At 32.7% G+C, this 14,436-nt stretch overlaps 2 protein-coding genes and 1 non-coding gene across 3 annotated transcripts; 2 read left to right on the forward strand and 1 right to left on the reverse strand.

Moving 5' to 3' along the window:
• Window positions 1–223: 223 nt before the first annotated feature.
• Window positions 224–4,551, reverse strand: Parp1 (Poly-(ADP-ribose) polymerase). Its single transcript, XM_072900797.1, has 5 exons — window positions 4,250–4,551; window positions 3,577–3,718; window positions 2,959–3,494; window positions 2,632–2,837; window positions 224–2,488 (listed from the first exon to the last, which is right to left on the reverse strand). Exons 1-5 carry the CDS (start codon window positions 4,361–4,363, stop codon window positions 541–543), a joined length of 2,946 nt encoding a protein of 981 aa, XP_072756898.1. The 5' UTR covers window positions 4,364–4,551; the 3' UTR covers window positions 224–540.
• Window positions 4,552–4,956: 405 nt separating this feature from the next.
• Window positions 4,957–5,028, forward strand: Trnat-cgu (transfer RNA threonine (anticodon CGU)). Its single transcript has one exon. It is a non-coding gene; the product is annotated as a tRNA-Thr (tRNA).
• Window positions 5,029–5,783: 755 nt separating this feature from the next.
• Window positions 5,784–12,116, forward strand: LOC140670271 (uncharacterized). The gene is made up of 10 exons (XM_072900844.1): window positions 5,784–6,041; window positions 6,691–6,849; window positions 7,560–7,724; window positions 7,988–8,158; window positions 8,276–8,384; window positions 8,709–8,862; window positions 9,588–9,714; window positions 10,158–10,337; window positions 10,503–10,829; window positions 11,616–12,116. Exons 1-10 carry the CDS (start codon window positions 5,966–5,968, stop codon window positions 11,876–11,878), a joined length of 1,731 nt encoding a protein of 576 aa, XP_072756945.1. The 5' UTR covers window positions 5,784–5,965; the 3' UTR covers window positions 11,879–12,116.
• Window positions 12,117–14,436: the final 2,320 nt, after the last annotated feature.

The following is a 14,436-nucleotide window of genomic DNA, read 5'->3' on the forward strand; positions in this document are numbered from 1 at the left end:
GTGAACAATAATTTGTTTAATATTTAAAAATTGTTTAAAAATCCTGTTGCAAATTTGATAAAATGTCTACTCTTTTTTTATAAATTATATTAAATTGTTTATTAATTTATTTGACAATAAAATTGTGTAATTAACGTAAAGGAAAACATAAAGGAAGAGATAAAGGAAGATATTGAGAATGATAAAAAGAAAAATTTATTTTTGTAAAACATTTATTGTGAATAATCTTACAGTTAATATTCGAGGTAGCACGGACTATGTTTACTACAAATGAACAAATTGCGTTTAAATTAATACAAAACAGAACATTGAATTTAAAAAATTATCATTGAAATAAAATATTATAAAGTTTAACGCACACTTGTAATACATTGGAATTTTTTCTTCTTGAGAATAACTTTGCAATTAAAAAAACATATCAGTAAACGAAAGCATGTAATCCCAAAATAAAGGAGACAAACATTAAATCGAAATATATATTATCATTAAATTGAAATATATATTAAGATAATATTATCACACACCTCTGCATTATATATTCTAATATTTGTATTTGAAGTTCATTTTTAGCAAATATCGTACTTTTACCTGAGCCACGTCGTATACAATGTATTCATTGTACAATAAATCTGACTTCTTCTTATGGTTTACAGATATTCCCATTCCATAGGGCACTTCAACGCCATCGTCGAATTTGTAGACGTCTTTAGAATCAGGCTCCGTTTGACCACGACCTAACGTGGAATGTTTACCTTTCGGTAACTTTTCGATATAATCCGCTTTGTGTCTCTCGTACATATTGCCTAGAGCAACCTCGCAGAGCAGCAACAAACCAGTTGGACTTTGGCTATGTGTGCAACAATAATTTGCCGACTTGGACACCATATCGGCGAAGTATATACCTTTGCCGAACATGTAACCGGTAACAGGTGCTTCCGGTGGCGCGATACGCAAACCTTGAGATAATATTCCTGCGAAATTCGTGGTCCTGGATCCGTGCCAGAGCAACTTTCGATTGGGTAATTTCTTGAAGGGTTTGAACCTCTGTTCCTCTCCTTCTCTCTTAACGACAAATACTTCCTCGATCTCGAGCTTGTATTGCGTGTGAGTAGCTGCGTGAGTGTTTTGGACATATTTCTCAATTATCTTGTATTCTTCGCTAGCTTTATCCAACATGTCGATATTCGCCTTGAGTTGTTTGTAATGAAGGTCGAGTGGATTCTGCTTGTCGTCGGATGTGTCACGCAAAAGATTGTACGCAATCTCCATCTCGAGCAACGCGTCCAGCATGTCGCATTTATTTTTAATCTCCTCCGATGTCTCGAGAATTTTCGGCCCGGAGATACCAAAGTTGTGAGGTATCAGCGTATAGAATCTATTGGAAGCATCAATCAGTGTGGTATGATCTATATTACTCTTCTTCAATATCTCTTGCAGTTCTGTTAAAACTGCGTAAGCTTTCTCAATCTGTTTTTTAGACAATTTCCCAAGCGGCATTTTATCCATGTCTATCTCAAATTCTAACATAACTTTCTTCATTTCAGCTACATCAAAAATAAGGCGCATGAGATCCTGAATCGGTTTCTGTAGATTACTCTTGATGTCCGAATCTAAGGAAGCAACTTCTCCATCTCCATGATCTATATCGATCGGATACATCAAATTTGGCATCTTAACAAAGTGCTGTCTGTTCTGCCACTGATTACCAGTTTTCTCCTTATACAACGATTCAAACTGCTCTATACAATCTTCCAAAGCCATTTCGTCCAGTTTATTACCGCCAATCGTAGTACCAATCCGGCCCCAACTCCTGAACAAATGATACCTTTCTCGTTTGTCATGTTTCAAAATTTGCAACTTGTAATAACTATTCTTTTTCGATTGTATATCTGTCAGGCCCAATGTCGCAGTGTATTTATCTTTTCCCTTTTGATAGATATGCGCAGAGTCTTCCAAACCACTGTCAGGATCAACAGCTCCACCGCCTTTTACCTTTACCTTCATCTTGCCAGAGCTCGATTTTTCGAACTTGCTTTTGCTTTTGGAGGCATTAGATTTTGCAATGACGTTAGAAAGTCTAACATTTATATCGCCACCCCAACTGGAGATGGTTTTCTTTTTTAAAAGCATAATGGGAGCATCTGTGTATTCTTTCGCTTCTTCTATAAAATCTTCCGTTATTACTTGAATATTGCATGCTTCGACATCTTCCATTCTTTTATTCATCTTTTCTAGTTCATTTTGATTCGAAATTACAGCAGCCAATTCTTCATGAATTTTCGTAGTAACAGTACCACCTAACAATAAAATTTCCTTCTTCAATTCTTCTTTATCCTTCTGGGTACGACCTAATATTAAAAACTGCATGTTCTTCAAAGGACGTGGTTTTCCTTGTATTTTTGGTCCATCTACTTCATCTTTAACAGAACTCGACGATGACGGTGCTGTTATCTTAAACACTCGTTTTTTCACCTTGGACTTGTATGACCTAAACAGATTAGAAGCATTGTAAACTATCTTTTCATCACATTTATCAATATTTTTACAAACAAAAGGAAGAGGTTTAAGAATTTTTTATTAGATAATAAAAGCATTTATTTAAAAAAAAAAAAAAAAAAAAAAAAGACTTACTTAATTGGAAATTCTTTCTTCATGTCACTTGGTATTTCGCACTTTTTTCTTTTTGGCTCTTGAGTAACATAAGTGCATTTAGTCCATTCTGTTACATTACCAGTGCATTTATAACCTATGCCAGACTGATATACAAGTTGTCCTTTGCATTTTGGACAGGGTTCTAGAGCTCCAAAGTACAGTATATCGGATACGAGAGTTAAGATCTATAAATAAAATTGATAATAAATAAACATTTCTTGCTAATAAATATAACAATATAATTCAAATTTGCAAAATATTTCTTGAGTAACACAATGATGCAAATACATATCACAAAGTATTTACATTTGCAACGCCTGAAGGAATTTTCTGACGGTTTCTTTCCAATATTGCAACCAATTTATTTTTTTCAAGATGCGATATTTGATCTTTTATAGCAAACAGCTCTTCATTTTGCGTTTTTATCAAGTTTGCTTCCTCTACATCTTCTGGTTCGTCTTTAATCTTCTTTGGAGGTGGCGGTATATCACCTTGAGTCATTTTTGGCAGTGCTGTCTTGAGATTGTTCCTATCTTCTTTCGAGAGCTCTTTGGCACCTGGAAGCTCATCTCCACTCGCATAATATCCAAAGTCTACCCTTAGTTTCACAAAGCATTCCACATGATGCCATCTGTCTAAACCACCATATCTCCTAGCTTCTGGGGTCTCATAATCCTTCTTTGATATTCTTGGTTCACCCTTTACTATCTTTTCATCGCATCCTTTACAGGTAGATTTATTAGACTTGGCATATTCTACTCGGAAATCACCAGAAGCATCGCCGCCAGCTTTTGTTCTCTTTCTCCCTTTTCCAGATACTGGAGGTGCGTTAACAGATTCTTCTACATGAAAAAAATACAATCAAAGAGGTAAGATGATGTAAAGTATAAAATTATAGATTTTGCTCAAAATATATATACCAACCAATTTTTTTTCGAATTTCTTCCTGATCTTCATGACGAATTTCATCAAAGCAAGCTATATCAGCAGTAGATTTTGGTCTTTGTTTTAAAAAGAAGCATTTGACATGATACCATCTAGGTATTGTTCCATCATGGACAGGGCTCTAAAAATATAAACAATATTTCTACGGTAATACTAGATTCACTTTTTTAAGCATCATAAAAAAAATGTCTGAAATACATCTATTATATTTATTTCATATTCTTTAAAATCAACTTGAAGTAATAAAGTATTGGAATATTAATAATATTAATATTGCAAAGAAAGAAAAATGTAATAATAAATATGTTAAGGAATAAACAGGAGAAAATATTACGTAGAGAAAGGAAATTTTATTATAATTTGTAGAGGTAAACTATAAAAAAAAAAAAAAAAAAAAAAAAAAACAAATAAATAGCTAAATAATTTAACACGGTCACGTAAAGGATGTTGATATTCCAGAATGATATCATTAGCCACAATCATCATCACAAACCCAATGATACAAATCTGCGCATATTGCGCCTTCGCACGTGTCGTCGCGCAATTAATTAATTGTCGCAGGGACAAACAAATTTTCGCAAGACAGCAACGAGACGACACGTTAGGGAAGCTCATGTGTAATTCGTTCCCGGATACCGGAAAGTTTCGATACCTGAACAATAGTGGCGAGTCTCAGGCTCTGCTTGGTGATGGATTGTTTGCACGCTTGACATTTCGAGCGGTCGCTTTTCGCGTATTCCGCCTGATACGGCAGCTCGTCACTCATCTCGTCGACTGTCCTCCACGTCGGAAACGATATAATACTATCTAACAAGCAACGCTGACACCGGTCACGTTCGATCGGGATAACGAAAGGCCTTGAACAATGGACAATAGAACCGGCATTTGGCGGTCGTATAGTGGCGCCAAAAAATAGTCCAGCCTCCAGCCTCCAGTCTTGCCTGTCCTCTACCAACTTCGACGGATAACTAAACTAGCTCGGGAACAATCGTCGAATGCGATTGGCCCCTGCGCTTGGATCTGACAGGTCGAGTATTGCGATGACAACGTCAGATGTCAGATGTCAGTTATTAAAAAATGAGAGTAATGCAATCTTCGTTCGCTTCTCTGAAAAGTTTGCAACGCAGGCTTTCATCGATGACACATTTTTCAAGATTTTTAGATTTAAAAAAGAAAGAAGGGTTGCTTTAGATTGTTAGATTTGTGACAGAATTAATAAAATAAAATTGCAATCGCATAAATTATGAAATTCGACATATTTATGTAAAATTATTTTTAGAATTTTTTTATTTTTCTGATTCTTGTTGGCAAAAGATCTTTAACATCTTTTACATCTTTCTGAGAACTAAAAACTCTAAAGCCTCTTTAGCTCAGTGGTAGAGCACTGGTCTCGTAAACCAGGGGTCGTGAGTTCAAACCTCACAGGAGGCAGTTAAGAATTTTTGCGTTCTCACATATATTTTTACGAATATCTTATTTGTATATATTTTTTTTTTAAATTTTGCAGAAATCGAGAATCTTTGACTTATATTAATAATAAATGCTGTTGCACACACACACACACACACACACACACACACACAAACATATTATATATTTAAGACGATCGTATTTATTCACCAGTGTTATTAAAAAAGGAAATAAACTATTTTTAGTGTATTATTTTTTTATAATTCAAAAATTATCTTAATCTAATTATAGTTTTAATTAAAAATTATCTCTTAAGAGTTATCAGATTTAATATGTATGTAATATGTAAAAGATGATAAATGAAGTTATAAAAATACATAAGGTACGAATACGATTCAGGAATAAAAATGAAAAATTGAGAGATGAATTATTTATAAAGGTATTTTTTTTTTTTTTTTTCTAATTATCTCCGAGTGTTTAGGATTTTTCGGGCTGCCTTTAGCCTTTCAAAATATCTGAATCCACGAGGCAGACGATAGATTGTCATATGGACTTCGGACATCGGAATGTGGAAAAGTTCGTACCCTGAATCAGGATCATCGAATTGGCGCCGGACATGTTTCGCACGAAATGCAATCTCTCCAGGGATTTTCCTCAAGGCCTGGCGACATTCGACGAAGATAAAGCACCGGAAGGAACGATAAAAGAGCTATCGCTCGCGTGTCCGGAAACTGTGTTCCTGCCCTCGGCTACAAAAACTATAGCCCCGAATGGAAGGATGAGTCTTAGCTCCATTCATGTACTCGCCGCGCTTAATGGTGTATAAATCTGATTTTCTTTGCCGTGGGAATTTTCATTTGATCGTATCGCGATCGATTGAAGCATTGTAAAGGCATCTTGTGTCAGTTTAACAGGCGAATTTCGCACATGTGTATGTGAGTCTCGTGCCCACGTCGAGATGAAGTGTCCTTCGGTGATCTTGTTGCTGTTTGTTTTTTTCGGCCAATGCATTGTTTGCTCTTGGCAGGTGCAGAGTAAGCAGAAATAATGAAAATAAAGTATATTATACGCGTTTAAAAAAAATGAGGTCAAACGGAGTAAAATAACTCGGAATAATAGAGCAACGTACAGTGAGTGTAACATGCCATGTGTGATGCTCGTGTCTAATAAAATAAAATTCTAATAAAATTAATAATAAAGTGTCATTTTAAGATGGTTACTGAGACAAATAAATATGAAAAAAAATTGATAAATTTTATCACAAAAAAATATCGTTACGCAGTTGATTATCGTGTTCGCGTGCGCTATCGCATTTAAACTTGCGATGCAAGATGATGAGAATAATTAATTTAAAACACATAAACACATGCGTTAGATAATGCACGTGTGATTGATACATAATTACATAAACTAATTATACTAATTTAATATTAATTGAAAATTATTACGCAATTATTCGATATATTTGTGGAGTTCATATAACTGATTGTGAGACAAAGATAGATCAACACATTTATTCCAGTATTATATTAATGTAAAATTAAACGTTTTATCTTACTTCGTTTTGCATAAATGTATTTAATTATTTCAATTATTTATCTTGTTTAGATATCTCATTGTTATTTTGGTAAAGTTAAATAGAGACAAATCAGTCGTCTCATAAATTAACAGTCATTATTTCAGTTCGATGTCCCGTGATGCGATTGAATAACGGAAGGGTTCGCGTTCGAGCTCGAGGTCGAATTGTAAGATTTAACTGTCTCGACGGATTCACTCTCGTAGGCAACAAGTATTCCACGTGCGTGCGCGGCCAATGGGACACGCCTACTCCCGTGTGTGTGAGTAAGTAAAGTCATGCATGCGTGAAATTGTTCATTAAGATGTCAACACGATATCTGTCAAACTTTCTTTATATCTATATATCTAGTTTAATTGACATTGTGAAAGAAATGAAAAGGAACAGCTAATTTGTAATTTGTAAGAAGAAATCTGACAATTAATATCGATGGGTTGAGTAAAAAGAAAAAAAAAAAATAAATAAATAAATAAATATACGTAAAGCCAGTAGATTCGATTTATCTACTGGCTTAAATTGTTCATCAAGATGTCAACACGATATCTGTCAAACTTTCTTTATATCTTTAAATCTAGTTTAATTGACATTGTGAAAGAAATGAAAAGGAACAGCTAATTTGTAATTTGTAAGAAGAAATCTGACAATTAATATCGGTGGGTTGAGTAAAAAGAAAAAAAAAATAAATAAATAAATAAATAAATATACATAAAGCCAGTAGATTCGATTTATCTACTGGCTTAAATTGTTCATCAAGATGTCAACACGATATCTGTCAAACTTTCTTTATATCTTTAAATCTAGTTTAATTGACATTGTGAAAGAAATGAAAAGGAACAGCTAATTTGTAATTTGTAAGAAGAAATCTGACAATTAATATCGGTGGGTCGAGTAAAAAGAAAAAAAAAATAAATAAATAAATAAATAAATATACGTAAAACCAGTAGATTCGATTTATCTCTTTGCACGTGACGTACAGATGCGGAATGTCATTCACCGCCTGCACCGACCCATTCACTAATGGCACAGAAATTGGACGGCGCGATATTGATGTTCTTCTGCGAACCTGGTTATACTCTGATCGGCAATGCTGAGATTTATTGTGACGGAGTCCAATGGAACGGAACGATTCCTTCTTGTCGAGGTACAATAATTTTATTTTATTAATCCCTCCATCTCTTTCTTACTCAACAATTGTGCCTGAAAAAGACACGTGTGAATATTTTTGTTACTGAAAAAGCTCTCAGGTGCTTTTTCTTTCCTCTTTTCCGTCTCTCCTTGTTCTTTTATTCAATTTTATTTAAAATTCGATCACCTTCTTATTTCTACCCCAAAAAATCGATAGCCTCACTCGCGAGTCACGCTGTTCGCGTTAACGTAATATCTTCATGTTTCATTCATGATAAGACGTGAAAGCACTCGCACCCACGAAATGCGATTTCGAGGACACGGATCTCTGCTGGTGGGAACAGGATCCGCAGCACGATTTTGATTGGAAGCGCCATAATTTCGAGACACCGAGTTTGCACATTGGTACCGGTCCTACGCACGATCATACTCTGGGAGCCGGAAATGACGGTACGTATGACCTCGAGTTTTCTCTGAAACGCTATAGATTAAAGAAAATGAGGGGGAAAAGAATTAATTGTCCTTCGAATATATGTACATGCTCACGTACTCGCGGCATGATTTCAGGCCACTATCTTTATATCGAGGCATCCGGACGATTGGTGAACGATACGGCAAGAATTATATCTCCTCTGTACAATTCCTCGCTGACTGAATCGGGCTGTTTCTCGTTCTGGTAAATATAATGTAATGTAAAATAAAATATCGCTCTCCACAATTCTTGCCAACAGCTTTTCACGGTTTTAGCTATTTTATTTTAAATGTTACTTTAAATACGGGTAAGTCAGAATTTTTAATTGAATTTAACAAACGAACTGTTAAATAATTTCAACAGTGACATAAAGCGAAAAAAAATATAATGTATCGTGAAATGTTCAACTAAATGTGAAAATGAACGGCTCGTTTAATATAATATATATTCTATGTTTTTTCTTATAGTGTTTCATTAAGGATTTTTTGTGTGTATATACTATATATATATATATATTTGGGTTGACAGGTATCATATGTACGGTGCCACGATCGGTTTATTAAATATTTATTTCAAGCAAGAGGATACTCCGCCGCAATTGATGTTCACCAAAAGCGGAAATCAAGGGAATCAATGGTTTCATGGTATCTTTGAGTTACCGAAAACTAATGTTAGCTTTCAGGTATACGTCATTTATATCTTTTTGATAACAAACATTTTGACTTTTAGCCGGAATATTTTTTTTTACATGATAATATTGAATTGTGCGTTATATTAAAATACTAAGAGCTAAATCTAAAATATAAGAAGTTAAGGTCTTACAATTTTTTTTTGTATATTTTGAATATTTTTTTATTACTTTTACACAGAAAAAAAGTAAGTGTCAAATCAAAACTTATATACTCATATGAACGCGTTTATTGTTTCATATATACGCAACAATTTATAATCTTCTTAGAAGAATTTTAAAATCTTAAATTCCAACAATATTATAATCTTATTTCAATACTACAATTGTCATTTCAAGAATAAAATAATTATTTTAACTCTAAAAAAATTATAATCTTCGATTTGAACATGTGTTATTTTCTGTCCAACATTTTTTCCTCTCCATTCAAGAAAATTATTTTTAAATAACAAGAATATATTTGTTTTAGTTGAGCAACATAAAATATCTTCATCCAAGCAAATTTTCTTTATTTAACGCAATATAATCTCATTTCACGATTTACATTTTGAAACTAAAGATATTGTAAGATTAAGAATATTCTTTTTTTCTGTGTAGTTGGAACATTCTTCTTTACATAATAATGCATTGTGTTATATTAAAATACAAAGAGGTAAATCTAAGATATAAGAAATTAGGGTCTTGTAATTTTTTTGGTATATTTTGAATGTTGTTTATAGATTATTATAGAAGGATTGCGGGGTAACAGTTACGTGAGCGATATCGCGATAGACGATATTGCTATTTTACAGGCAGAAGAATGTATCATTAAAAACGAGTCTACCAGCGTAACTGTAGGCGATGAAGGTAAGCTTATTTTTCTTAAATAGTTTTTTAAACCAACACAAACACAAGAAGCATCGACGTATCTCGTGGTAAGATAATGATAATAAGTATCATGATTTATTTGATAAGGAATTTTTTTTAACATTCGAGAGAAGAAGAAGAATAGTGCGAGAAAATTAAATTTCCGATATCTAATCTCTTCAAAATGAAAAGATATTTTTATATATAATATTTAATATGAGATTATATAAAAAACTATTTTAAAAATTATATATCTAATCTCTTCAAAATGAAAAAATGTTTTTACATTATAATATTTAAAATGAGATTATGCAAAAAATTATTTAAATAGCTTCTCGACTTTGATTATTATTTTTGCAATAGAAGAATGTATTAATTTTTCTTTTTTATATAGAGAGGGAAATATACATATATCTCTTATAAAAATTTCGTATTTGTTTCAGATCAAATTGAAATAGTCAACGCGCAACAAACCTGTCGGGACAGATGCGTTTTTTCCTCGACGACTCCCATTTCTTCTGATACATCCAATAGTTCATTTGGTCCGGAAAGTTGCCTCTGTACGCTTGATTGTGCGGATCGCTCTATATGTTGCCCGGATTACGCTGAATATTGCATACTGGGTAACTAACCCACCCTATATACCCATACATATAGCTTAATAGACCTGTTGCTCGACATAATTGAAAATTATGATAATGTGCCCCATAGATATATCAATTTCTATGTTTAATTTAATTTTAGATGCGTAAGATTTTTTTACGTAAAATACTCGATTGCAATTATAGGATACAGCACTGCTATGACAGTACCCGACGATGTCACGAGATCGTTCGATAATAACACTACAATTTCACCGGTGAAGAATTCCACTCTGACAGGATTTCCTTTGAATCCGAAGGATGATATCGACCCAGGTATATCTAATTTGACAACTACATCGACGACACGAAGACCCATCATGACCACAAAAACAACGGTCAAGGCTCAAACCAAGAGTCCGCCAAGGGCGACTACACCTGTTAAGTCAACGTGGCAGGCAGAAACGAAGGAGACGCCTTTCGAATCCAAGACAATTCTCACAACGAAATACATAGAACCCCAAGATCGATCTGGTAACATCTGTTGTATATATAAAGTCACAGAGATTCTCTCTCTAATATTAAAATCGTAACAAGACGTTCCTACCCATTTTAATTGTATATTAAAAGAGAATTTGGAATGTTGAAATATAGACTTACTAGCTCTTGTCTAAATAATCGCATTTAAATTGTAATTCTTTTCTTGAAAAAAAATGATATATAATATTATATATTATTAGCTGATTATACTTCATCCAGATAGCACACGATATTTATGATAAATATTCACAAATTTTCACCATTTATTTTTTTGAAATATATTATACAAATATTATATAAATATTTTATACATATTTACATTATCATATGCATTAAAAGAAAAAACTCATAAAAACTGTATTCCGCATATTATTAATATAGTACAATAAATATTTTATATAATATTTATGATAAATAAAAAAATAAATATTTGTAATATTTTATAGATATTTCTTACATATTTGCTGGGATATTTATAATAAATCTTTTTGATCTGTTCAATCTAAGATTAAAAAATATTTATAAAATAATTATAAATATTTTATACATATCTTATAAATATTATGCGCTGTCTGGAAATATTAAAAAAGAAAATGCGAAATTTTTGACACTTCACGATACTCATTCTTTCAATTAATTATTCCGAGGAAATCAATTACCGTCATAACTAAATCTAATTAATATTAATAATTAACTGTCGATTTAGGCATTAGAAATTTGAATTTTCGTTACTAAAATTACGTTGAATAAATGTTACTGATGACGATAAAAAATTCGCAGATTTGCACATAGAGCAGAATCCGGAAAAGAAGAAACAAGGCGGAGGAATCGAAATCTTGGAGATAGTTATCGCAATCAGTGCGACCTTGGCCGTCCTTTCTGTGGCACTCATGATCACGATCATAGTTATTAGGAGGAGAAAAAATTATAAGAGAGGAGCGAGCGGGTCTGCGCTCTCAGAAGACAGCGACGTCCGTTTCTTAACGTCAGACGAAATCCTCGATTTCAATTTAGCCCGACCCACTGATAACGACGAAATGTAGCTTCACATTATCGAAATTCCTTCTTTGAACGGTCGAATTGAAATTAAATTGATTTTTCAATTAAGTAATTAATCGAGCGAACGAAGAGAATTCTGAGAGCAGAAAATAATCGTAACCTATATTTTTGTCTAATTTTTTTTATTACATTATTTGAACAAAATCCTCACTCTTTGAAGAAATAAAAGTTATGATAAAATTTTTTGCACTAATAACACTGAGAAATATTATTGTCTTAAGAATCTGTCATTACAATGTTAAAGAAGTTTCTCAAACTTATAAAAAATATTAATGTTTACAATTTTAGTATTTTAAACATATAAGAAATAGAATTAATGCTTTTATATATATCCTTTAGTATAAAAAAAGAATATTAATAATAAATTATTTGACAATATTCTGCTTGAGAAACATCTCACTTTTATTTAATTCTATTTTTATTCTATATTTTTTGTCTCGCTTTATATAATAATGCTTTAATTAAAAATATTGTGTCATATTTATACATCTTTATATAAATGTTCTCTTTCTAATTCATTCGTTCTAATACAACTATACTACATGTACTTTTAAAAATACTAGCTATCAATGTTGTAAGCGTACGCATAATTTTGGGAAGCGACCCAATTTTGCGATGATGAAAGTAGCACATGAAAGATTAACCGCGACACCGGTATTGTGCAACGTCACTATTTGGAAGATCAACACGCTTCTGATGGGATTGCCGGGCGTACCGATTGGTTTCACTCTGGACATACGTCATTGCCAAAATATGTATGCCGAGGCACGTAGTTCCAATAGTTCGTCTAGACAATCGGTTGCTCGATCGGGTAAGCGATAGGCTGTCCAGACGTTAGATAAGTATTACGTATCCCATGCAGGGGCCTGCAAATAAATATACATAGTCATACAGCGACACACACACACACACACACACACACACACACACAAACACACACGCACACCTCAGTTTACAAATCCTCTGAAAAAGTCTTTTCATTAAACATATTTGTCATAAAGGGTCTCGCTAATATCGATCTAATGAAATATTCATGATACATTTTGTAGTCACAGCATGTGGCATTTTTGTGGTGAACCTTACAAGTTTGCGGATGTCGTGAAACACCACTTTCCTCTCCGGAGAGAGTACCGAGGAAAGAATACAAAACCATAGTGTATATCGAATTTAGTATGTGCGTGGTCGATTTACTGCACGTTTCGGCGGCGTTTCACTGATGTATTATACATTGTGTATGCGTGCGCGCGCACACGTGGTCTGTTTTGTGTGATTCGGGAAAATATGATTTATTTTATGAAACACACGTCTTATATACTAAGCGAAAAGTTAATCAAATGTCAAAGATATGTGGACGTCGTATGTCTGTTTTTAAAGTCTCTGCATATCTTTTCTCACAGTCTTTGATTAATACTCCTTCGAGTAAAGTCGATTGGAGAAATTTTTCTTTTAATTCACACATATATTGTAAATCCAGACAGCACATGATACTTATTATTAAAAAATACTTTTATTATTTATTTTTTGAAATGTTATATATACATATATTAAGAGAAAAAACTATTTATTTGACATAATTAAAATATAGATTAAGTATTTTGCATAATATTTGTGATAAATAAAAAATAAAAATATTTCTCAAGTATTTGCTGAGATATTTATGATTTATTCAGTCTAAGATTACAAAAATATTTATGAGATATTTTAATAAATATTTATAAAATATTCAAACAATTATTGTAAATAATTCGTATATATTTTATAAATATTATGTGCTGTCTGGAAAGCCTACAATTAGTGATAATAATCGCTTATTTTTTCTATCGTATTTGGTTGCAAAAATTATTAGAATTGATATTTTTTTAGAGACAAATAGAAATCAAATTAATCGAAGAAATTTTGTGTCCTCCGATACATATTATCAGAAAATACTTCTTAGCTTTTACATATCGTTTTCCACAGTCTTTAATATTCAATATCTGATTTCAAATGTATTGACATTTAATTTTTCTAAAAATTCTTCAAGTAAAGTCACATATTCTAAAGCTTAGTGATAATAATTTTTATTATTTAATTTTCAAAATTATTGAGCGTTTAGATATGTTTTTTTTTTTAAACAAATGGAAATCAAATTAATCAAAGAAATTTCGTGTTCTTCAACACGCGTTAGCAGAAAATATTTTCTATTTTCTGTGATTAATCTCTTATTCTTCTTGTAACGATATCGAACAAGAATTAAGACCATATACACATCTGACCTACTGGCGCAAACGAAATTACATCCGTAGTAAACAACACATTTATCTCACGAAACGCAATTTAAAAGATGACAAAAGGGTTGAACTCCGTCGCGACAAACTGTCTATACCCTCGGAAGCGTCTCTTTATTAAGAGCTCAGGCCGAACTTCCATTTCCATGCTAATCTCCTCGCACAAATGGCCTGTCAGTTTCCAGAGAGAGACTTGTACTTGCGAGATGTACGTGAAAGAACGTCTTCCCTAGCGAATCGTAGGATCACCCTTGTGTGGGGCGTTGAAAAAATAT

This window comes from Anoplolepis gracilipes, chromosome 10 (genome assembly GCF_047496725.1).
Source record: "Anoplolepis gracilipes chromosome 10, ASM4749672v1, whole genome shotgun sequence".
NCBI lineage: Eukaryota > Metazoa > Arthropoda > Insecta > Hymenoptera > Formicidae > Anoplolepis > Anoplolepis gracilipes.